At 37.6% G+C, this 25,091-nt stretch overlaps 1 protein-coding gene across 3 annotated transcripts; it reads right to left on the bottom strand.

The window, feature by feature from the left end:
- Positions 1-13,544: 13,544 nt before the first annotated feature.
- STX2 (syntaxin 2) lies at positions 13,545-24,382 on the bottom strand. Of its 3 annotated transcripts, XM_054392948.1 has the most exons (10): positions 24,311-24,382; positions 23,964-24,063; positions 22,498-22,572; positions 21,554-21,627; positions 21,229-21,337; positions 19,568-19,641; positions 19,318-19,455; positions 17,798-17,908; positions 16,464-16,524; positions 14,828-15,021 (listed from the first exon to the last, which is right to left on the bottom strand). In XM_054392948.1, the coding sequence occupies exons 1-10, from the start codon at positions 24,329-24,331 to the stop codon at positions 14,870-14,872; spliced, it is 915 nt and encodes a 304-aa protein (XP_054248923.1). In that variant the 5' UTR covers positions 24,332-24,382; the 3' UTR covers positions 14,828-14,869. The 3 variants fall into 3 exon arrangements, with proteins under 3 accessions (XP_054248926.1, XP_054248923.1, XP_054248925.1); XM_054392951.1 differs by lacking the exon at positions 16,464-16,524 and having other exon boundaries at positions 13,545-14,960; positions 24,311-24,371; XM_054392950.1 differs by lacking the exon at positions 16,464-16,524 and having other exon boundaries at positions 14,896-15,021.
- Positions 24,383-25,091: the final 709 nt, after the last annotated feature.

Genomic DNA, 25,091 nt, shown 5'->3' with positions numbered 1-25,091 from the left:
GGTCTGTGAAACCTTACTGCCTCCTCCCAAAGCTGCCTGATTTCTCTCACTAAGAGATTAAATACATACTATTTTTTTTTTTTTAAACAGACACTATTTTGCAGAAATTCATTTCAGGTTTTATTTTCTTTCTTTATGTTACTATAGTGTGTTGTGGCACTGTGTATACCAGTCTGTAAGAACAGAACTTTTAAGGTTGTAGCAGATGGTAATGAAATAGGTCCCCTTTAATCACAGCAAACATTCTTTAATGCAATTAAAATAATTTCAGAATGATAGGGAAGTCAACAAGGGCACTTATTTATATCTGTGTAGGATAAAAAGGGTGCTTAATGGAAAAACCAAGAAAAGCATGCTGGCCTACAAGTCTGTGAGTCATTCTGTATTGCACATGCTTGCCTATAGCTTAGCAACCAACTTAGATGAGAAAAAACATTGAGAGCAAATATGTCATCTAAAACTTAGATGACAGCTCTTCTATAGGGATATGCAAATAGAGTTGGATTTCAGGGAAACAGAGACACTGCCTTTATTTCCTTCAAACTTAGTCGAAGTTCACAGTAATTTATAATATATCTAGGGATTAAATGAAATTAATACATCTGATGTAATTAGAAAGATTTGTCAACACTTGCTGCATTTTATCATCCTGTGATTTTATCTGTTTTCTTTCTAAGACTGATTTGCTCCATGGTTTTATTTGCCTCATATTAGAAGTAAATCAGATCCAAAAATACTCTAGGGGAAACTATATAAATGGGAACTCTGACAAAGCCTTATAAATAGCTTCAAAGTCAAGTGTGCCCAGCTGTCATCCTCTGGGTCCAAGCAGAACATCAGAGCTTTATTCTCAGCTTGTCCTGGCAGCCAGAGTGGGTGACTCTCCGGGGTGGATCAAGTCTTCAGGCACAGGGCAAGATTACTGTAACCTAAAATTAGCCTCCTAAATTCATAACACAGGCAGTCAACTATCCAACTTCATTTCAGAAATGCCAATCACACAATATTCTGCCACGCGCTTTGAAAGCCTTTTGTAGAAACTCGCCATCATTCTTATCATGGCTCTGAACCTAATTTTAGGTGAACTTTTTTTAAATCTTGCCATCAGTAACTATTGAGGAACTGTGCAAATCCGTGGTGAGAAAGAGCTTTATGTTGTAGGAGTAGACTAAATGTACTCTTCTTCTGCACATGCAAATTAATTTTTTTAAATATAAGTGTACCACTGGGTAGGCAGCTTAGGAAGCAGAGAGGTTTTTTTTGTGTGTGTGTGTGTGGAGCATGAAAAGGAGCTACAATTATTTTAACAATGAATGCCTAAGATGTATGCACCAAGGACAATACCAGCTGTTCACCACAAACCTTGATATCACATGTGGGCAATAGAGTTGAAGACAAACCAGGCAAGTGTTTTATATAAACCTTTATTTTTATGCCCTGTGGCAAGCCCAGGAGAGATAGAGGCACATATTAAACTAGAATTCTTAAGTGAATTATTTGTTAAAGGGATAAAAGTATTTCCTCAACAGAAGTGCCAGTGCAAGATCTAGGGACAGACTGAAAGAGAAGCCATGGCCTTCTGGGGCTATAAGCGTGGTTTTCAAAAACCTGAATCTACAACTCACTTCAGAGTTACCAGGGCATCAAAATTTACCTGCTAGCAAAAGTTTCACAAGCTCCAGAGAAGCTCTTTTTTTGATAGAATTGGCATCATAATTACAGCCACAGCACAATCAAAACACACCATCTTCACAGCCAAAGGAGCTGTGAAAGTGTTATGACCTTGTAGCTCATAAAGAAGCTGCATTTTGGTTGGGCTTGGTGTCCACAGAGTTTCTGCTTAAAAGAAGTCTTCACTTTCTAAGCTGTCTACCATATCATAGGATTTTTTGGGTCTAATTATTTTGTATACTAGAGGTTCATCCTACAACACAAAGCTTTTTGTTCACAAGGCTTTATGTAGTTCCTTCATATGGCAAGATTTATATATGTGTATGTATATGTATATGTATAGAGATATAGAGATATAGAGATATAGAGATAGAAATATAGATATAGATATAGATATATAGATATAGAGAGAGGAATAGATATAAGCTTATTTTAAACACTTGCTTATAATCCTACCCCTCCAAAATAAAATTCAACCCAGGCAAGTTTTCTTCTTATTCTGGCATCTCCTGGCTTGGAAATGGTTACTCACCACATTGTCTTCCTCTTGTTCTTTAGTCAAGGGCTTATCCACTTTTGAAAATGATTGATTTTCCTTGGGGGAGTCCAGTACAGAACAGCCAGGATCCAGCATATGACTGATAGCTTTCTTCTGTAATAGAGGGAAATGTACCTTGAGAGCATTTAAACTCTCTAGAGCGAAACCTAAATTGACTTACAGGACTTCTGACTTTTAATAAAGTCAGCCAGCACCATTTCACTAGTGATACCGTAAATATAACAGACACATTATTTGGGTATTTCTCCTTTCCTTTCTGTATGCCTTTGTTTCCTCCTTCCTTTCCAAAACATTCATAGCCTGTCTTGCATCTTTAATTCAAACCTTTGGGGCTAGAAAGGAAATTGCCTTCCCCTTTCTACTCCTAGGGCTTTACAAAAGACAACCAAGGTATGTAGGCATGGGATAAATAAGTGTGGCTCAGTTTCCCTTTTCCTCTAAGAAGTTTTATTGCAAATGAGCAGCCAAAATTCTTTTGAAGCTTGGAAGACAGAAACTTTAGAAAGATGGTGTCCCAAGTGTTTGGTAGGTATCGTGAGACAACAGGTCCAGCTCTTTTAAACAGCTGCACTGTGCCTTGCATTTTGGGGAACTACTTGCTCCCATCAGCACTTAGAGATACTCCACCCAATGGGAACACTGAAGTGGTTTATATCCAGTAATCATCATAGATTGCTCTTACTTTGGTATTTATAGCAGCTGAGTGTAACGTCCATACAACAAGGCAGTGTTTGCCAGCTAAAGGCATAGTCTCAGATGAATGAGTCTTACAGTTTCAGTAATTTTCCTCCCATCCAGAGTTGGGACAGAGATAAATGTCATTTTCTTAGGCCTGCAATCTGGAAGATTTGTATCAGGCGAAGCAAAATGCTGTGCATCAGCACCTAGCAACCTATTCTGGGGCTGTCTTTAATCAAATGTAAAAATTAATGGTAAATTTCTACTGAAAACATACCCTTGATATTTCAAACAGTTTCAGAATGAGGTAGTCTGATGGCTGCAAGTTTTGCCCTCAAAAGGAGATGGTACTTTCCACCTGCCTTTCTGTTTTGTTCTGAATTACAGGCACAGTGACCCACTCTGAGATGAAAAAGCCTAGAACAGATTTCAGGAGAAATCTGTGCAGAGCATCACTCCAGTCTTCAAAAAGGGCAAGGAGGACCTGGGTAACTATAGACTGGTCAGCCTTAACTCCATCCCCTGAAAGGTGATGAAGCAACTTATCCTCGGTGCTGTCTCAGGGCATATCAAGGATAAGAAGGTCACCGGGAGCAGTCAGCATGGTTTTACCAAGGGGAAGTCATGTTTAACCAAGCTGATAGCATGTTATGTGGACATAACCAGGTAGATAGATGATGGTAGTGCAGTGGATGTGGTTTATCTTGAACTAAGTAAAATATTTTGCACCATCTCTCACAGCATCCTCACAACTAAACTGAGGAAGTGTGGTCTGGGCAATTGGGTAGTGAGGTGGATGTGAACCAGTTGAAGCCCCATCCCTGGAGGTGTTTAAGGCCAGGCTGGATGAGGCTCTGGCCAGCCTGATCTAGTGTGAGGTGTCCCTGCCCATGGCAGGGTGGTTGGAATTAGATGATCCTTGTGGTCCCTTCCAACCCTGACTGATTCTGTGATTCTATGATTCTAAGGAAAGAAGTCAGGGAGTTATGGTCAATGGGACAGAGTCTAGCTGGAGGCCTGTATTTAGTGGAGTCCCTCAGGTGTTGGTACTGGGATCAGTACTATTCAGTATATTCATCAATGACCTGGATGAGGGAACAGAGGTGTATTTATATGCTGAAAAGCCAACAGCTAGCTTTCACTGCAGTGAATTCATAGACTGCTTAGTTTCAACAGCATTTTTCAAAAGGCTATTAAAAAATCAATCAAAAAGTGTTTGAAAGTATATCTACAAACTACATGGAAAACATACAAACACCACTGAGTCTGGAAATTCAGTTATTTTATTGGGAAAACATATGCAAAACCAAAGGAAAGTGCATGGGAAAATTGACATTTGAAAAAGAAGAAAGAAATGAGGTCTCTTTCCTGGAGTACAAAACCAGCTACACCTTCCAGTAATTCAGGACAGAATCAATGATTCAATTCCAAAAGAAAAATCACTTCCGTTATCTAAAATCACGAGTCAGGAATCGAGCCACTGAGCCATGTGTGTCCAGTTATGACCCTTATATTTAAGTAACAGCTAACACCCACATTAAGAGAAGTTACTCTTGTAACATTTGTATAGAGGAATTAAATCTAACCTTCCTGCCTCATTTGAAGAGAGAAAGCAATCAGAAGCGTGACTGCTGCTCTCCTGCTGAGCACCAGACAGAGCTTTCTGTCTAATATATTCTGAGTTGTCCAGCTGGGACTGAAAAGCTGATGTCTACAGGATATAAAGTAAAGGATTCAGACTGAAGATGCAAGTTTGCTAAGCTTGTGTTGCTTGTTTAATGACGGTGTGAATACCCTTCCTGGCACTCATCTGCGGTCTGTACTTGTGTAGCACACTTCAGAGGACAAAAGATGTGCTTTCTCTGGTTAACAGAAAGAAAACATTTAGGGGAATTAGTAGATTTAAATTAGAATTGTGCTTACTGGCACAATAGACTAATGCACGAATTATTCATCTCAGGAATCACAGGTTTAAGCCCACTTCACATGCAGGCCTGAACCAAGACCCTTTGAAGCTAACAGGAGTATTGCTGTGAATGTCAATAACAGAGGCTGTCTCTCCTGAAGCAGACAAAAAGTCCAGCAGAGAAACTAGATTGATGCAGCTCATCATGTACAGGTATTTCAGAAGCCCATGTAGCTGTATCTTTGTAAGGATTTGCAGTCCTCCCTACTATTTAAACACATGCTTTTTAGATTTTATTTCATAGCAACCTTGGCAAACCCAAGACCATACTGCTTAACAAGCCTTTTGAACTTTTAACTTCTGCCATGCTCTAGAACAGCCCTGTGTTATATAACTTAAATATATCCCAGTGAAATGACAATATTCTCCTCATGCTGCCTCCTTGCCTCAAAGGAACAGAAGGTAGGTAGGAGATCAGCCACCCCTTGCAGCATCTCTTGAAGTGAGTGGAAAGATTCCTATAGGAGTTGATTTGACTCTAAATATAAAGAGCCAGTCATACTGGCAGAGAAACTGCAAGTCTGCAGACCCTCTCTGAGATTAAAGTTTTTCATATTGATTTCTAATCATCAAGGACTACATCATCAGCCGTTGTAACCAAGAGCATCATCACTGCAATGAAGCAATGCTTCATTGGTGTATCAAGTGAATATGTAGCCAAACAATGCATCTCCTCAGGGGCTATATACTATTTAGGCATTGCTAATGATGTGCTTAAGTAGAATTGTCTGTTTTAGCAGCAAGTTCACAGATGTACATGAAAATGAAGAACCTACTAAAACACTAATAATCTCTGAATCTGTTATTCACAAATGAATGAGGCTCTTTCAGACTTACATTTGAAACAAAATTAACACGGCTCCTAAAAAGAAACTAAACTGAGCCAACCTTCACCTCCTAAAGGATAAACACTAACAGAAACATTACTAGCCTAATGCATGCATGCTAATTCCATGCTCGTGCTCCTACAAAGCTGTGACTGCTTTTAATAGGCTCAGCTTGACTTCACCCATGGTTTATTTTGTTCCACATCACGTTGAAGAAGCCTGAATCTAAAAGCCTCCTACTCCAACCGAAGCGAGGTGGCGATTCTCGTGTGACACATGACACCCAGGCTGAGGGACGATATTTGTGCACTACAGACAGCTGTGACATTTTCTCCACACAAAAACATGCAAAGTAAATACGGGGGAAATTGTATGGCAATACCCTGAATTATTGAAAGGCTTTTTTCTGAAATTGCAGAACAAACATAATTAAAGGGTCTCATTATCTCGTAAATAATCATTGTAAATAATGCTTTGGATAATTACTTCATTAGTTCTCAAAACACTGGCTTTAATTCTCCTCTGAGATTCCATGCACCAACTCTACTCTGAATAAATTGCCAAAAGGGAAAATCAAAAGCAGAGCAACTATGCAAGCTGGAAACGGAATGTGTCCTTCTTGTATGAACTGACTTAAACCCAGGATGCTTTGAAATGGTTTTGGTGTTGTTTTTGTGGGTCTTTGTTGTTATTGTTTTTTAATTTCAGAAGCTTAAAAGTGTTTGTGGTGTTTTTTATTTTTTTTGTAAGTTATGTTATCTTTATCTTCAGAGTGCTTTCTGATGCAGTTAGATTCTTTTGCTGGCGGCTATATCTATCCATTCAAAGATGGTTGACAGCAGTGTGGATAGAAACAAGATGACTCTATATATCATGGAAGACTGTCTGTCTTAACTAAACACACATACTGCCATTTTTCTTCACTACAAATACCATGAGCTAGTCTCAGTATTAGAAGAGACTATGCCTCTAAAAGCAAGTGCCTAAACAAAAGGAAAGACAAAGACCTAGAGAATAAATTGGCAGAAAAATCAAAGACCTGCAATTAGATGGCTCAATAGCAAAGAAAGTCTGCATTTGGAAAAGTGAATAGCTTTTTGCAAGAGCGTTCTGTTAGTACTGCCAGTAGTTAAAGCAATGGCATGAAAAAGCAGATATTTTCCCAAGTCACTCTGTAGCACTGCAGAAAGGTTATGCTTACAGGTCACAATATTTTAAAAGAGCTTTGCCAAAAGTCCATTAAAGAAATTAAGTAGCAAGAAGAAAATGGAAAATTTAGCAATCATCCAACCCTTTAGACAGAAAAGGCACAATAGGCAAATCAGCAACATTTGAAGCTCAGAAAAGAGAATTAATTCACAAAAGGGATTACTGAAACGTTGAAAAAGGAGATCAGCAGCAACCACAAAGCCTAGAAAGAATGAGATGCTTTGCAGAGATGCATACTTCAAAAAAAAAAAAACCCAAACCAACCAAACAAAAAACCCCAACAAAACCAACAACCCAACCCAACCCAAACCATGTACTGATGTTAGAAGAAAGAAACAAGCTTTAGAGCACTTAAGTTCCTCTTCAAAGAGGCAACTTGGAGATAGCAAAATTATTTAAATTAATGGACACTATATAAATATTATTTGAGGCTGGAAAGCTAAGTTTAGGTAAATTTGCATGACTAGACTGATAGGTGCTGTGGTATATAAAGATGGAAGTAATATGTACCAAATAGATGGTATTAATGAAAAATTCAGAAGCCTGTCTTAGAGATGTTGCTATGCATAAATCAGGTGCCACCAAAAAGACTTGAAAAAATGCATCTTTGAAATTGTTTTCCAAATCCTATGGTAATTGGCATTTTTTAAAGGAAAAAAATACAACCAGTAAATAGCATAGAGGAAAGGAATCTTGTCTCTCTGTTTTTTCAATCACTGTCAGAAGCTGAGTGCTGCTAATTAGGTTACATGGGAAAAAACAAACACTGAAATCCAACGAAGCATTCTTCTACACTACCCATTTTTTCTGCCATGTCAGCTTTTACAAGCAGTTTCCACACGGTGGCACATCCCAGACCGAGCAGCAACCCTGCAGGAGTCCATCCCCGTGGGAGGCTGGGAAGTGTTGACTTGCTTTCCTGAAATTTCCAGTTCTCTTCCTTTCCTGCTTTGTTACACTGTGGACCACCTAATAAGAGACTGTGGTACTCCTGTAGTGAACACTGTGCACTTGCTAGTCTTTGCTAAACTATATTCTAATCATTATGGTTTTAAAATAAACATATTTCACAGAATCATTAAGGTAGGAAAAGACCTTTAAGATCACTGAGTCCAACCATAACCCAGATACTGTGACCACTAAACTATATCCTGAAGCTTCTTCTATATCTACAGCTTCTTGAACACCTCCAGGGATGGTGACTCCACCACCTCTCTAGGCAGCCTGTTCCAATGCCTGACCACTCTTTTGGTAAATAAATTTTTCCTAATATCCAATCTAAACCTCCCTTGGCACAATTTAAGCCAGTTTCCTCTTTATTTCAGTTAGAACAAGAGGATTTGACTGTTAACTCCCCATTGGCTTCCTTGTTTGTGAAGTAAAACCACTTCAACCAAAGATACCTACCTGCAGATGCATCTTCATGTGGAACCTTCAGCTGTCACTACTTTACAGCTGAAATCTAATACACCAGGACAACTAAATTCTTTTTCCCCACTTTGTGTTTAGCTAAACACAAGACTTGAATCCTTCCATCTGAGAGCTTGAGTTCCGCTTATGTCTACAGCAACAATAGGCTAAATTTCTAAGCAACTCAGACTATCACTCAAATAAAGATGCCCGTAGCAGATACCTGCAGAGAGAACATCCAACCTAATTCTCTTATTCTGTGATATATAGATGTTCTCCACAGACCCATCTCACAACCCAAGAAAAGAGGGAGCTTAAAAAAGGTGACAAAGGTTTCATTACAACAAGCTAAAATATTATTACACTAATATTAATTCTTCTATGCCTTCTCATCTACAAGCCTCTACATCTCAATTCAGGAGTTTCAGATATAATTCCCTTAACAGACTTCAGTGTTTTGAACATTGGGTAAGACTCAGAAAAACCTTGTAACCACAGAAAGTTAACAGTCCTGTGCAATACAAATAACCTAAAAATCAAATAACCCTGACAAGTGTCTATTGAAGTTGTCTGTTCTCTTCAAGATTTCATGAAAGGACCATGAAGTGTTACACAAACAGCACCTCTGTAGAGTCCATGCTCATTCTGGCATATTCTCTAAAACAAGCTGACCTCTGCGTTAGTTCACTGTTGCCCATTTACTTTCAATTGACAAGAACTGGTATGGGCTGACCCAGCAGTCTCATGTTCTCTCTAATGCAGGGATACAAGAAATGTAATTTGTATGCAAAATAATCCTTGCTGTCTTTCCAGCCCATGAAGTCTGCTATACATTGTTAGCTATTTGCATCATAACTTAGACATCTTCTAAGAACTATTTACTCTTGAACATCAAAATCCTTCTTGTCCCCCTATTTTCAGTAAAATGGATTCAAATACAGCCAGTAAAAGCAATCATCCTTTACAAAAAAGAAACAATTATTTTGTAATTACTTACCATATCTGTGTATTTTCCTTTGTAAAAACCTTTATTCCAGAAGTACTTTTGTTCTTCAAAACCTAATTAGCAGTGCTTATAAAATGCTCTTTTTATTCCAAAAAGCTCATTTGTAAGTGCTCTACTACAGACAGAAGGACTCAGCATGTTTGACAGAGGTGGCTAAAAGAGGCTGCAAATGGCACTACATAACCCAGCAGCCAATTACTGTACATGACAGAAGGGACTGAGCTGATCCACAGGTGCAAAGGCTGCCCCACTGACTGCAGCACAAGGAAGAATGCCATGGTTATTTTCAGAAGTTGCATACAGGCCAAATTTAACATTGGGTAACCTAAGCCTTTAGCCCTCATTCAGCACCATTCTCCCCCAAAAATACCCAAACCAAACCCCAGATGCAAACCAAACTGTTCTCTCAAGGCTACGCTAAGCACAACTGTCCGCAAGGCTGTGGGGTTTTAAATAATATCACTTTTATACAGAACAACATCCTTCTTCAGAGGCAACAGTTTCTTCATTTCCCTTGGTCTTCTAAATTTTATTTAAAATTATTCAATTTTATTATCAGTCTGGTATTTATCAAAATTCCTTCACCCCCTCAAAATATGTTCTGTTTCACACTACAGAGCAGAGAAGTAGAATAGACAGGTATTTTTTTGAAACAACTTTAGTTCGTTCACTCCCTTCCCTTCCCTTCCCTTCCCTTCCCTTCCCTTCCCTTCCCTTCCCTTCCCTTCCCTTCCCTTCCCTTCCCTTCCCTTCCCTTCCTTCCCTTCCCTTCCCTTCCCTTCCCTTCCCTTCCCTTCCCTTCCCTTCCCTTCCCTTCCCTTCCCTTCCCTTCCCTTCCCTTCCCTTCCCTTCCCTTCCCTTCCCTTCCCTCATAAGAAATGTTTGTTTCATGTCCAGAACAAAATGATGTTACCAATTTGTTTACTGCCTTTTTTTTAGCTCTTTCCCCTTCATTTGATACAGAGCTGGCAAATATGTCAATGCAAATTCACAAAATATGACACATAGTGCAGTCATCTTGAAATTATGCATAGATCAGACTAGACACATGACTGAGGTACAGAAACACTATGGCTAAAGAAGAACTTTAAAAATAATTCTCTACATCAATACAAGCAAAGCTTTTAAATTTTTTTAATTATTTTTTTTCCTAATTCCAGGCTCCTTGATGTACATAACATTAAATTTCTGTTGTATATAATACACATTTCTGTGTATAATAATAAACATTTTCTGTTAGATTCTGATATGTTTATTGTAAAATGCAAATAAAAGGTCATGTTTTTTCAAGCAAAACAACAACAACAAAATGCAAAATAGTAATACATCCCTTTTTCAACTGTTCTATGTGAAAAGCATTCATGACAAGATCATTAACTTGCAATAGCATTAAAAAAACCCTGTAGCAATGGAGGTTATTAGGAAATTTGGAACTGTTTGAACTTGGGCTCACCAACTGAAAGACAACTTGTCCCCTACCACTTCAGAATCCTGTTAAATGATGAGAATTTTTGTGATGTTTCTATGCTCTTCATCCACAGCTGCAAAGCAATTAATGCTGTTGCACTTTTAAAGAAGTTTGACAAATCACAGATAATAATAAATGGAGACTAATAAGAAACTTATTTTCTATTCTAGTTATATTGATATTCACCAGCATGGAAGGAACATTGTCCTGCTTAATTAACCTGAAAAACTCTGGACAAAATAGGAGATTGCTCTGAAAAATCACTATCTTAAAGGAGAGCAACTGGGTGTTGAAGCTGGACAGATTCATTTCAGGTAGGAGATAGTATGAACAGATTGAAGTCAGAGAGCAGTGCAGAACCAGTAATATTAGAGATGATGCATCTCCTTTATGTAGCCAGCATTACACCAAAACCAGGCTCAGGCCTCGAAGAGTTACAAATTTTTATGCAGCATTATGTATTTGTTAAGTGTATCCCCTCCAGCAGCATTTTCAGATGATACCCTGTGTATGCAGTTTCAAGAACTCACAGAGCACTTGCAGCATCTGTGTGATTCTGTTGGGTTTGAGTGGCAAGGTTCTGGTAGTGGAAGGGGCTATGTGGATGCCAGAATTATGTCAGCTCCTGTCAATGGCCAAGGCTCAGGCTCATCAGTGATGGTGGCAGCACCTCTGAGACAAGGTATTTTATGAAGGGGGAAAAAAAACCCTGCATGTCAGCAATTGCAAGTATGGAGAGGAGTGGGCATCTTGAGAGAAACAGCCCTGCAGACAACAAAGTCAGTGAAGAAGGAGATGGAGCAAGTGCTCCAGGTGCCAGAGCAGATATTCCACTGTAGCACAGGGTGAAGTCTACAGCGAGGGAAGTCGTCCCACTACAGTCTATGAAGGACTTCAGGCTGGAGCAAGTGGATGCACCCAAAGACGTCTGTGACCCTGTGGGAAGCCTGTGCTGGAGCAATACCCTGACAGACCTGTTCTCTGTGGAGAGAAAGCCAGGCTGGAGTACGTTTGCTGGCAGGACTTCTGTTCCTACGTGGCAACCGCTCTGGAGCAGTCTGTTACTAGGAGGACTGCTCACATGGAACAGACCTATGCTGGAGCCTGGCTCAAACCGCCTTTCGGTGAGGTGTAGAGAGCAAAGAGGTCTCCCTTTAGCCTCCTCTTCTGCAGACTAAAAAGCCCAGTGCCCTCAGCTGCTCCGCACCAGCCCGGTTCTCCAGACTCTTCACCAGTTTTGTACCCGCTGCAGCCCCTCAATGTCCTTCCTGGAGTGTGGGGGGGCGGGGGGAACAGGCGGAGGCACTGCCACGGATACTGCAGCGGGAGGCCCGGCAGGAACGAGGGCCATAGCACAGCCATGAGCACGGCCGCCCAGGGCTGCTCCAGGCCGGTGCCGCCCCAACCCGCCCCTCGCCTGCTTATTTTCCGTCAGTGTCGTGCGGCGCTGCAGCAGCGGAACCAGCCGGAAGGCAGGTGCACGACGGAGGGTTGGGCGGTTGCGGGAGGCCCGGGCTTGCGGGAGCCGCTGGCGCCGGACGAGCAGCCTCGGTGCCGCTCTGGTAGGTGGGGCGACTGCTGCTCTTTCCCGCGGCTGATGCGGAGCCGCGGTCCAGCCCCGCGTTGAGGCGTGGGAATGCCCGGTCCTAACTGGCGGACGTAGGGGAGAGGCAGCTATTCTTACACTACTCACTAAGCATGAGCCCAGCTGGGCTTCTGGCTTTCACCACGCTAAACCGAAGGAAAGTCCACATGCAGACACCGCCTCTGCACCTGCTCCCAGCACCTGGTGCTCAGGTAAGGTTTTTGGCAGAGGCAGGCTGCGGAACAAATAATGCCTGACCTGCACCCATCCTTGCGCCTGAGCATTCGGGAGCCCTCGGAGAAAACAGCCCTGCGAGACTGCTGAACGCGGGTGTATTGACACTGGTATTGCACTTAGTAGAGCAGTAACAAGAAAGGCTCATGTGCCTCACCATGTGATGTACAGAGAAGAAAGATAAGGGAGAAGAGGCCCCAGAAGGAGATGAGCACTAGTCCCTTTTGGTAAAGTTTCAGGAAATACACTGCCTTCACTGGCCTAGGTAGCTGACGTTTTGTCATAATAAAAACATACCAGCCTTATTCAAATACTGTAAACAAAGGTCACAATAACAGCCACAAGATATTTAGACAAATTTATTAGTGCATAGGTTAGAGAATTACTCCTCTCCAATAGTAACAAAACAAAAAGGTTCATGTGGAAAACAAGTTTTGTTTGTTTTAAAACAAACTCATTGAGGCAGCTATATAACAAGTATGGAGTGGCCTACTCAAATTTCTGGTCTTAATGGGCAAACTATTGCATTATAAATAAAAAAATTCAACAGGATGGGATTTGGGGGTTCATTTTAAGTAACCAGCTGTTAAACAGCAGAACTGATTTCCAGTCCCTCCTTCCCCCCCAAGTCTAATTTGTGTATCTGTATAAATAATATTTATAATAAAAATCTAGAAAACTATAGATTAAAAATATATTTTACCTAGAATGAGTACTAAAGCAACCAATCTTTCCTTACTTTGCCTGTAAACTTCATTACAAACATCGGTGAGTGTTCTGGACTTGGAGGTAAAGAAATTTGTTCATAATTGAAGCCAAAATTTTTCAGGCGACTTCTTTATGGCTGACTCACAAAAAGATCAATAATTGTATTTGTTAAAAAAAAAAAAAAAAAGAAAGAAACAAGTTTGACATCTGAATAGCTCCAGCACATTCACAGTGTATTTGGACAGCAAAGCAAGAATATTAATATATACAATATAAATTGTAAACTTTGCTCAATTTCATTAAGTCAACAGACTGAATTATGGTTTACTGAGTAACTGTGATCTCAGACACTGTCAACAAAATATAGGCTTAAGGATTTTAAGCTTTTAGGCTTTCAGGATCACGTTATTGAAGCTAACATTGACAACAACAGCTTTAGACTGTTTTAAAAAGGCACACATACTTTCCTCTAATGCTTTTACAGTGTAACTGTATCTACATATCTACATGGGTATCCTTAAACAATGAGGAGTCAAAAATTTAAGTTACAAATATTTTACACACAAAAATACAAAAATAACCTGTAACATAAAATGCAGTTATTTGGTTACAGTTGAAGTCTTTCAAGCTTTCAAGTCTTGCAAGCTAGCATTGCAACAAGGGTATAGATACTAAAACACTTCATATATGTTATATAACATAACAAATCAGTGTCTTATTTTGTATTACATCTCAGACTGTTCTAAGGGAGTTTATCGCTATGTGCTGTATTCACATATCAACATTAGCAAGCTTCTGAGTAAGAAATCTTGACTTTTAAAGTTATTTTTGTCATATGAGCACTAAGGCTAAACTGATCCACGTTCCACAAAGATTATCTGTAAAATTATCTGCTCAGGTTCAAATCTGGTACACTTCATTACTGCATTCTTTTACCAGAAATGTTACAATTCCATTTTTACTGTAAAGGCAAGGAAATATTTAAAGTAATTGACCTTAGTCATGTTGGAAGAGAAAGTAACACCACAACCTGGAAAGTGCAAAAATTTAGCTTTTTCTTCTGAAGTGGCAGGCAGACAGTTAAATAAGTAGCCTTTCAGGATAAAATATTTTAGCACTTGTTGATGCAAATTTTGTTAAGTATAAAGTTTAGATAGTTTATGGTTACTAAATAATTAATACACTTAAAGACAAGGCTACATCTCATAAAAACATTCACAAGAGTGCTAACAAGAACAGCACTAGTAGGGTACTAAAATTCATTATTAGAATTACGTTAGCAATAGGAAAAAAGCCAAACTGTCAAAACTGAAGTCTTTCCATTCCCTATTTAAACTGTCTGTAACCCTGAGATATGAAAACAAATCCTAAGTTACTTTAGTTCAAAACAATTAAGTTTCAGTCTTACAAATGTATAGTTTATGATGAAAATCCATACGTATCCTAATACATTCTGATATTCATGTATGAGTAAACAGTAAAAGTGATTTTTGTTTTTAAACCATTAGTAATAGGTCATCTTCGTGGAACAGCGTAAGGCATCATATATTAAAAAATGTTTGGTTTTCCTGAAGATGAATTTTGGAGTTTCTGAAGGTTCATAAACTCTTGGAATGTGCTTGCTATGACAGTGTTGTTGCTAGGATAATTCCAAGTATCAGAAGCAATACACTTACACATATAATTATGAACATCAATTTCTGAAAACAAAAACACAGAGAAAAGTTGAGATTGGAATAAATTGTCAGATACAAAACTGTTTAAATACATGCACGGACATAGAAACTTAATACTGATATTCCATCTGAGTGTCTAGATTTTCTTTCTAAAGATTAATGACAGGAAATCACAACAGTAAGTAATCTTTGTAACATACACGTAACCATAGTTACATGATAGGGCTATAACATTTCTGCATTTTGCTTCACTGAGGCTTACTACTCATAGCCAACTTCTGTGAGTACATTACATATAGAACCATGCACCGGTGAATATTTACTTATCTATGTCAAGACCAAGCATAGTAACACTGCTCACTGCCACCCTCCTTGGATAAATATTTGTAGCCTGCTCAAACCTTTGCAATTGCACTTAGTGGAATTCAATAAAAGGTCCGTAAAAGCATTAGGTTTAGGTAGGCTACAGTTCAGAAGAGCAGCAAGGGAAAAAGACAGGTTCTATGTAAATGCATCAAAGTTTGATATTAGGTCAAGTATTTCTGACTATAAGCAATGATGTAGTAAATCCTGTCATCACAGCTGAGAAGATACCTTATCAAAACTAAAAACTTTGATATTAAAAGCTTCTTAGTATGGGAAACAATTCATGATTAGCTGTCTGAAGTGACAGCCTGCTCATGGTACTTCAATATATAGCTTGAAGATACTATATGTAAAAAAGCTGAGTTTTCACTGGACTACAAAGAGTTAATAGTGGATTTTTGCTTAGCCTCACTAGGTGTTATCTTGACAAGAAATGGTAGATTAGTACAGCAAAAATTGGAAGATTAAAAGAATTCTCAAATTTATATCCTAAAATTCCAGTGGGAATCTTTGCAGACTTTCTTTTCCAAATATGTTATTATTTCCCACCACTTTATTTAGTGTAGTATTAATAGCTTCACAGTGAGACATTTTAGGATGCTCTGCAAGGTGTAATAGCCAACTTTAAGGCTGCAGACATCTTTTACTTAAAACCACAGAAACCCCCATTTGATGATTTTCCAAGTGTAACCAGTATTCCATATCTTACGCAGATTGTTTGCTGGTGTGAACTTTCAGTATGATAAAAATTCAAAGGACTGCAAGACAATTAATTGGATTTTTTTGCTCTCATTTCCTCCCGTGTTTAATTGCATTCTGTAAATTTAGCATCTTACCACTAGATGTCAGTTTTCAATATTCCCATGCACAGCATTTTCATAGGATGCAGAGACAGACAAGATCCACCAATGCATCTCAAGCCTGCCACCCCCTCCCACCCCCCAAATACTTACTGTGCAGATATTATGGGTTAGTAGAACATTACAAGTCACCAGAGTAAAACAAGAGCAAAATTAGTTGATTAGTTACTTACTGCCAGACTGGCAGGAAGTCATGCATGCTGAGATTATCCAAGCATCACCGAACACCAACAGACAAACCAATAATTAGAGCAATTATGGCAATCAACACCAATGACACAATGATAATTATCCACATTTTCTGTCAAGAAACAAAGTATTATTACTTTTTAATATTAAGCACACTGAGATCTGCTTTTACTTTCAATTTTCTACAATAGTTTTTAGATCCACACCCATTAAAGCTTGGACTGTTCTCAAGTTGAGATAAAAGTGTCTGTGCATTCTTGCATGCACATGAATAAGCATCTTTAAAACAGTGTTTACAGGTGTCATTAATACCTATATGGTTATCAGATACAATCATAATTTAAAAAATACATTAAATGGGCTCTCTTGACACTTCTTAGATATTTGTTAAAAAATTAGCCAGGCAGGTTATCTGTCTGTAGATCTCTCTCTCTAAAGTTGTATTATTCTCTCAAATCCAACTCACAATAAAAAGCCTCACGAAATTGCACAGCATCTCAAAAGGGAAAATTACAGTGTCAGAGGAACACTTCACCTTACAATCATAAAATACAAAAATAAGCTACTTGGATTTCAGAATACATTTTTTGGCTTTCTGATGGAAAAAGACATACTGAAACAAATTTCCATGCCCATGGAAAATGCCTCAATATTATTTTGAACTCAATTTCTCCCCAAACTTGAGTGTCGAGGTTTAACGTCACACCCTTTCCAGGGTGAAGATCCCCTTAATCTAGAACTTTTACAAGAGTACAGAAGGAGTTGTCTGTAAACAGAACAATTACAGATGGACTTCTTTAAGTAAACCTGCTTCAGCAAAACTGGAAATTTTCCTGCTAAGATGGTGATTTAATAGCTACAAATCCAGGTAAGTTTAGCAGTGAGAAAGATCCAAAAACCTTTAAGATTAGAGCCTTACTATAATTTAAGGTATCATGGTAGTTGGTAATAAGCACCTGTGAATTTTTCTACTAGCATAGTATATTCTTTTGGGGTTTTTACTCTCTATCAACAGCTTTTTAAGTGGAAAATTGTGAACCTATTGTATTTGTGCTTGATTGTGTCTCTTTGTAGTACAAGACTTTCCTGTCCTCTACTGGTAATATCTTTTATTATTAACTATAACAAATCAATTTGCAGTGGAAATGTTCTGATTTGTTCTGTGGGGTTGGGGTGTTTTTTTGTATCTTTTTAAAATCCTTTGGTAAATCTTCCTCCATATACTAATTTACAGCTATGTTTTCTAATCTAATTTTAAATATCGTAACTACTAAAAAAGTAATATATGCATTTTAATTCTACCTTGAAAGGCTGAATACAACAACAAAATCAGCTAAAATTGAAGGTTCATACTGCGACTAGCACAATAGAGAAAGACAGCATACCCTTCGTGCTTTACTTTGATATTTAACTGCCTTTTTTGTCTCTTCTTTTGCATGTTCAACGTAATCTGATGCATTCATCACGTTCTTTTCTATGTTGTTGATCATTTCACCCTTAAGAGGAAATTTTGAAAATAAAAACAAAGAAAAAATATTATTAGAATCCATGGATCCTTGTTTAATGCACCTAAGAGATGAAAGGCTAAAAAACATCAACAATTATTTTGAACAAATGAGTCATTTACATATTAGTGGCTGACTTTTTTTTTTTTTTTTTTTTTTACTTTGATGTGTAAATGAAAAAGGGAATGAGAAGCAAGGGCTCAAAGTTACAACCAAACAAGGAACATTCATGGGCAGGACAAGCACATTTCTCCCTTTTGCAGGAAAAAATACTGAACACCTGAAAACATATCTTTGAATGCAAGATATGTTTTAACAGCTAAAACTAAAACTGACACACTAGAGAGATCAGAAATCCCTGATGTGCCTGGAAGTGGGAAAGGGTACTATTTTGATACAAGGTTGAACAGTTATCTAAGAAAATGCACACATGTAACAACTTCAAAAGTTCCTCAAAACTGATGTTTAGAATACATAACAAGTTTAATGTAATTATGATGAATGAAATTTGGTAATGAAATGGAGGATTAGTGAAATGTCACAGTAAGTCTATTACCTGTGTTTCTGTCCATCAGAAGAAATAATCAGCAGCAGTAAACAGCAAAGCATTAAAGAATGATGCACAAAGTAACATTTTTCATTTCTAATTCAAAAGAAAAGTGCTACCAATTTGTCTTGGAAATACTTAAGTTTCAAAGTAACTCCTAGGAATTCTAGAACAAATCCCAATTTAAAAAAAAAAGAAAATACTTTTCAGAAAAATTCCTCTCCTGAACATTATTCTTTTCACTTTCCTTCAAAGTGAAGGGATTTCAAGAACAGAAGTTAAAGAGATTTCTGTTAGATAATTGGTATGCAAGGACTACAAACAGAACGAATTTATGTACATGTCAAGACAAAGCTTATGAATATGAGACAACTTGAATGACCTGTCAATCCCTTTACATTCATGTTAATTACAGTAGTAACTGTACTTTGTATTATGTGCAAGCTAGACACATCCTTGCTAATGCATGTTTTATTCTACCACAAGTCTCTGAGAACTCCAGATTCCCATGATACTAGCCAACATTCTAGGAGAGAGCTGTTTCTAAACATGCTCAAAATGTTCAAGCCTGCTGCAATATAAGTATGTTGAAGAAAATATTAAATATACCAACTCAAACTCTCTGCTTAGTTACTCATAGTATATACTTCAAGCACCTCTAGATTGTACATTTATCAAAAACAAACCAAAAACCCTGCAGTGATTAGCTTCCATATATTCTAATCACAATTAATGACACTCAAAGTCTGTATTATCTGAACACGTGATTGTTCCTGCACGCCTCAAAGAGGAAGACTGGGTGGGAGGGGAATACATCCCACTTACAAAAATGTGTTTGAATTGGTTCATTTACCTGAGTCTCCACAAACATTGCCATGTCCATAAACATTTCATGTAGTTCCCGGATGCTAGATTCCAGTTTCATAATATCCTTGTGACGTGACTCAATTTCATTCAGAGCTTGCCTAGTTATTTGAGAGTCTGATATAATCTTCAGGAGAATGAAAGAAAAGATACAGACATAAGTAAGAATGTGCTGACATGCTTACTAAATAGCAGAAGTAGTAGAACAGAAGAGACGTAACTGGACCAGAAATACATACATCAGAAGTGAAAATTGAAGGATTACCACTCTCTAACATTTCTTCCAGTTCCTCATCAGTGGTGGTCTTTCCAGCTAGGATAAAAACAACAGCACTTCACATACCATCACTTACTCATTATTGAACATTGAATGTTACCATATGAGAAGGGTGACAGTTCAAAGGAAAAAAAAAAAAGGTTGACTGCAAACTATTGATAAAAAAATCCTTGTTGGCTTTTTTTTTGGAGGGGGTGGTGTTTTGTTTGAGGAGTTTGATCAGAATCATTTACAACGTACATATAAACCTTGTTAAGTGGAGTGCTCCTCAAAAGGAAGAGCTTGAGATAGAGTAATTTATGTAACATTCAATATTTACCTCTTCAATCATATCACAGTGACACCTAATTTACTCACTTCCCATCAGTGAGGGGGGCAATAAAATCTTTACACAAATTAGATTTTACCAGCACAGGATGACATTCATATTCCACATGGAGAAGCTGATTACCCATAATGTATCTTCTACTTTTCATAATACATTTAACAATCGATGCAGTTCATTATTTCATGTTTAAGCAAACTGAATCCTATTGATCACACTGGTATGACCAATGCAAATAGGACTTACACACCACATTGAAGTGATTTGTATTATATAGAGTTTTAAAAATTAAATACGAATTCTTGTTCTTCCCCATGCAAAGCAGAAAATCTGCAGTAACTTAACAATTCTGTCCTATCAGCTGAAAGCTACAGTTTGAATGTTACTTTCTGATGTTAATACCCACAAATGCTGCAAAACCTGCTATAATGTTTTTAGTGCTGAGGAAAAGTTAAAGGCTCTAATTGGGTAATAACAGCATTAACTTAAAAGATCCAGGTCCTGAGGTATCAGGGTTCCTTCCCTCAAATGTATAGGCAAAGAAGAATGTAACTTTACTGAAACACTGAATTAAACCGTTAGCTTCAGAGTTTAATGATAAATTTGAGAAGCAGGTGAAAAGTAGTTGTCTTCTAATTTTTAAACTTTTCTGTGTGCATTTCCTATTTCAACAATATATGTATTTGTTTTTAGGGAAGATGTTTAAAAAGGCTTTTTAATACATTTTGGTTTTAGACACCTTCTAAGGCAGATGCTGTAAGTTCAGAGTCAGGTACTTTTCTCAATACTCCTTGTAATAATCAATGATGAAGCAAGTCACATGTGAGCCAATCAAAAACCTATTAGTACATACAATGGCACCACTCATTTCGTGCAAGCTGAATTCAGCAAATGCTCTTATTGACAAAACCAGCACAGCAGAAAAAAAGAGATGCTGCCCTGTTTAGGATGTTAATTCTGGAATAGCTTTTAATAACATTGCCATATTCAGAATGTAGCCTTTCCTAATGTCTTTTTTAAACTTTGTAACATTGAAAATAAATATAAACACAGGAAAAAGGTATTTTCTTTAGTAATTTTCACTATTAAAAACATGTTGTGACTTTTCTCTCTTTTTCTTTACAGCTGTTCTGAGAGCAGTATCTAAGATTAATATGGTAAAATATTTTTTTTCCCCTCACATGATCCAAAGACATGTCCAAGATGTATGATGCTTTGTCCCATCTTTAAGTAATAAACAAGGGAGCTACTAACAAAACAATTGGTATTTTTTTAAGAAGCATATTCAGGTCACTTACTTATCTCTAACTGTCTCTGTATCCGACCTTTGCTGCGTTCTCGAAAGAGAGTTTGGGTCTCGTTGTATTCCGTCATGACCTCCACAAACTTGTGAGCTAATACAGAGTGCTGTTTTTCAAGGATTTAAAAATGTGGAACAGAAACATTTATTGATTTTTTTTTTTTTTTTGGATACAGCAAATACTACTGCACAACAACTGAAAGTGGTATTTCTACTCCAACAAAACAGAACATGAAGTTCTGAAACTACTGCAGAAAAATCAAACTCAGTCTAGGATTTACTAGAATCCTTTTATTTTCTTTAAGCTTATTAAGTGATCATACCTGTGTTTTTCTTATCCTGAGGTCCACTGATGTCCGATTAGTATTTTCACCCTGATCAAAACTTTGTTCAATAGCTAAGAACACATAAATACGAGTAAATAGTCAGTATAATTACTTAATAGTATAGCTCAGTTACTTCATAAATCCTATTCATTATTACCTTCTTCATGCACAAGCTCCCCATAGATACCTTTGAACATTTCAGAGGCGAGTGGCAGTGACAGATACACATCAACTTAAAATCATTTTGATAGTTGGTGTAGCTCTTAAAACACAGTAATTATTTCAATACTCTTAGCAGTCACACTACTGTCTATTACTATGGGAGAATTTCAAAAGGTGTAAGAAAATGGGTTGTTCTTACAGCTTAAACAATAAACAGCATACCCTAGTGTTTGTGGAAGGATAAATGTATATAGTAATTGTAATAAAGTAACGTTAAAACACTCAGTACATTTCAAAACCTATGCTTGGCAAGTAAGACAGCTCACATGAGAAAACCACAGCAAAATTAGCTAGTCTGAATTTAAAATAGAAGCTCTAAAGCAACTCCCTTTATAGGCACTTATGCCATGGAGATTGTCTTTTTGCAGTTCAAGTTAATTTTCTTCCAAAACACCATGAACAAAACCTAGCATTTTGCTTGCAGAATACATTTGTACAACTTTCTGGGTTCTTTCTGAAATCAAGCAAGCTTTTTGTACTCTTCCACACACTAGGCTGTGTTGAGACCTGGTATTTACCAGCAGTGAAGCTTGCCATAGAGGAATAAAGTAATGGATGATATGCTACTGACATTAGTTGGGAAGTTCTCCCTCCTCTTTATTGCAATTTATGCAGCTTTTTGCCTTTAGGAGTCCAGCTGCAATGCATTAAGTTTGTAACATGGCTACCATCCTGAATAATTCCAAATGACAGTAATTTTCTTTCTCCTCACAACTTACCCTTTAACCTGGCTCGGACTTTATTAGCAATCCTCTTTATTTCCTCATTTAATTCTTCAAGTTCTTCCTTTGTTCCTTAAAAAAAACCAACATCACAAAACCAAAAAATTAACTATTTCTTTTTTAGAACTATTAATGATTGACAATAGTAACCCATCTACAACTCCACCTTGCAATTTCATAACTCTATTCAGTAACAACCATGCAGAAAAGTTTTACATACTCCTAAGTACTTAAAATATGATTTTTATAACAGCCTACCAGCAGATTCCTGCTTCTTATGACAGGCCCTTACACTTGGGAAATGCTTTTGATCACAGTGAAAGTTCACTGAAATCTATCAAGAGAAAATACAAATACATCTCACATATTTTTAGTTCTGTTGTTTATCATGGACACTTACCAACACAACTCCACCAGGCACAGCCTGTATTTGTTGCAGAATACTCTCCAGAGTACTCATGCAGAACTTAGTGTTACTTGGTTTATTGAAGACACTAAATTCATAAGAGTATATAACATCACTTACAAGCAATGTCACATTCCTACACAATTCAGATGCATTACTGAGCACAAACATCAGTACAAACACAGGTTGATAAAAGCTGAGACTGCAGATTTTAAACGTTCAGATCAACTCTTATTAAACCTGAGATTCACTGGCTGCATATGATTGCTACAACAAAAAGCAGTCTGCAGAATCATTTGTAGAAATACCAACATATGCCCGTGCAGAAACAAAGAAAACAGGGGGAAAAGAAAAACTAACATCCAAAGTTCAGTTTTCATCAAGATAAATTTTGAGGTAGCAGTGTAATATTCCACAAAAACATCTGAGCATCTTTTCCTCCTTTTTCCTTAAATGCTGCCCATGAAGCCAGACGTGTCTTGAACTAAGGAGTGTTGAGAACAGTTGAGAACTTTCTGGTCAAGTTCCCTAAAATTTCAAGTTCTCTGTTCAGAAAGCACATCATCACTGTCAGCTCTGGGGTTACGGCCTCTAAAAATAGTGCTCCAGCATGAGACTCTTATTACTGCTGAAGCAGCTGGCTGTAGCACTAGTGTTAGGATCTTGCCCCTACTAAAGAATAAAGAGAAGATGATGGCTCTACTGCATGGGATTCAGCTGACAATTCGAACATTTTCACAGATTAAAACAAATGCAACTAGCCTATTAAGTTTCTGAAGACAATCAATTTCAAGCGTTTTGGTCTAGCAAAAGTTTGAATGATGCCACAAATAATCTGAAAATGTATTTACTCAAATGAGACTTAAAAAAGGTACTAAAAGGCAAATTAAAATACTATTTCAACATTAAATATGAAAACATTTAAATAAACACATTGTGTTAGATTTTGCAATCTGAACATCTGAAGTTTTCTATTCCTATAGATAGCTAAAGCAAGCAAAAGTATTTCAGAATATCTTGCCACACACATCTGATATCTAAGAAAAGCAATACTCACTTCCTTCAGGATTTGGTGCTGACAGGATAATGCTGTGCTGCTTCTTCACTTCTTCCACATTTTGTGCTATTTTTGCTATGTTATTTCTAAGTTCCTCAACCTAGAGGAAGAGAAATATCATAATGAAAACATTACAGTAATTTAAGGCAATGGCTAAAAAGAAAAATCATTGGTAACAAAAATTGTAAAGTATTTCATTGCAATGTCTGTAATTGACATTGACAGAAATTCCAGCAGAAACATTGATACTTAAACAGTTTGCACTATTTTATTATTGTTAAAGAAATTTAAAAGGCACAGAGAAAAACCTGTCAGTCTTTAATGCATGGTGAAAAATATAACTTTACCTGTTGGAAGAAGTCATCCATGAAATGGTCTTTTTCAATAATAACTGTCTCACCATCTTCATTTCCTTTACCCTGTAAAAGGCAGCAAAACACATTATGAAGTAAAACTCAGGATGCTGGTCTGAAATAATGACTTTTTTCACAGTGCTGCTAGTGCTGCACATTTTTGCCAACCATATGCAAAGTCAAAAATTAAGTTTTCTTTTTCTGAGGACTGGAATCTAAAAACAAATAAGCACAAGTCCAGAGAAAGTCCCTTGACTACCACAAAGTTGTGAGTACTAAGGTATGAACTCCTGTAAACTTCAGGACAGAACCAGCCCTCAGTTTTCATGACTTGTCATAAAAATTATTGAAACACAATTTGGTACATGAACGTTCTCTCATAGCATAAAGATACTTCCACACTGAATTCCACAAACTGAAAATAATATTAAGTTTACTGAGGTGAATCCAACCCTCTCGAAGAAATACTAGGCGAGGAGCTGATGACTGTCTTGTGATGCAATAAGCTAAACATCTAATGAAAGCTAAAACAAAAAGCTATCAACGTCTGCTTACTAGTTTTGCCCTCAGGTGTTTTCAAGGCTGCCTCTGCACACCAATTGAGACATAATTACACTACACTAAACTATACATGCATTACATAATGGATCAACTCTTAGAATAGCAGCCAAGGAGGCAGGAGCTCGAGTTGACAGGCTCTCACAGATCTCCAGGGCACATGTTCCCAGAGTCACACTTCAGCTAGCCCAGAATACATGGATCTTGACAAGAAATG

The sequence above is a fragment of the Indicator indicator genome, chromosome 26 (genome assembly GCF_027791375.1).
Source record: "Indicator indicator isolate 239-I01 chromosome 26, UM_Iind_1.1, whole genome shotgun sequence".
Taxonomy (NCBI): domain Eukaryota; kingdom Metazoa; phylum Chordata; class Aves; order Piciformes; family Indicatoridae; genus Indicator; species Indicator indicator.
Note: the sequence above shows the minus strand (reverse complement) of the source record. Positions and strands in the feature narration are given on the sequence as shown.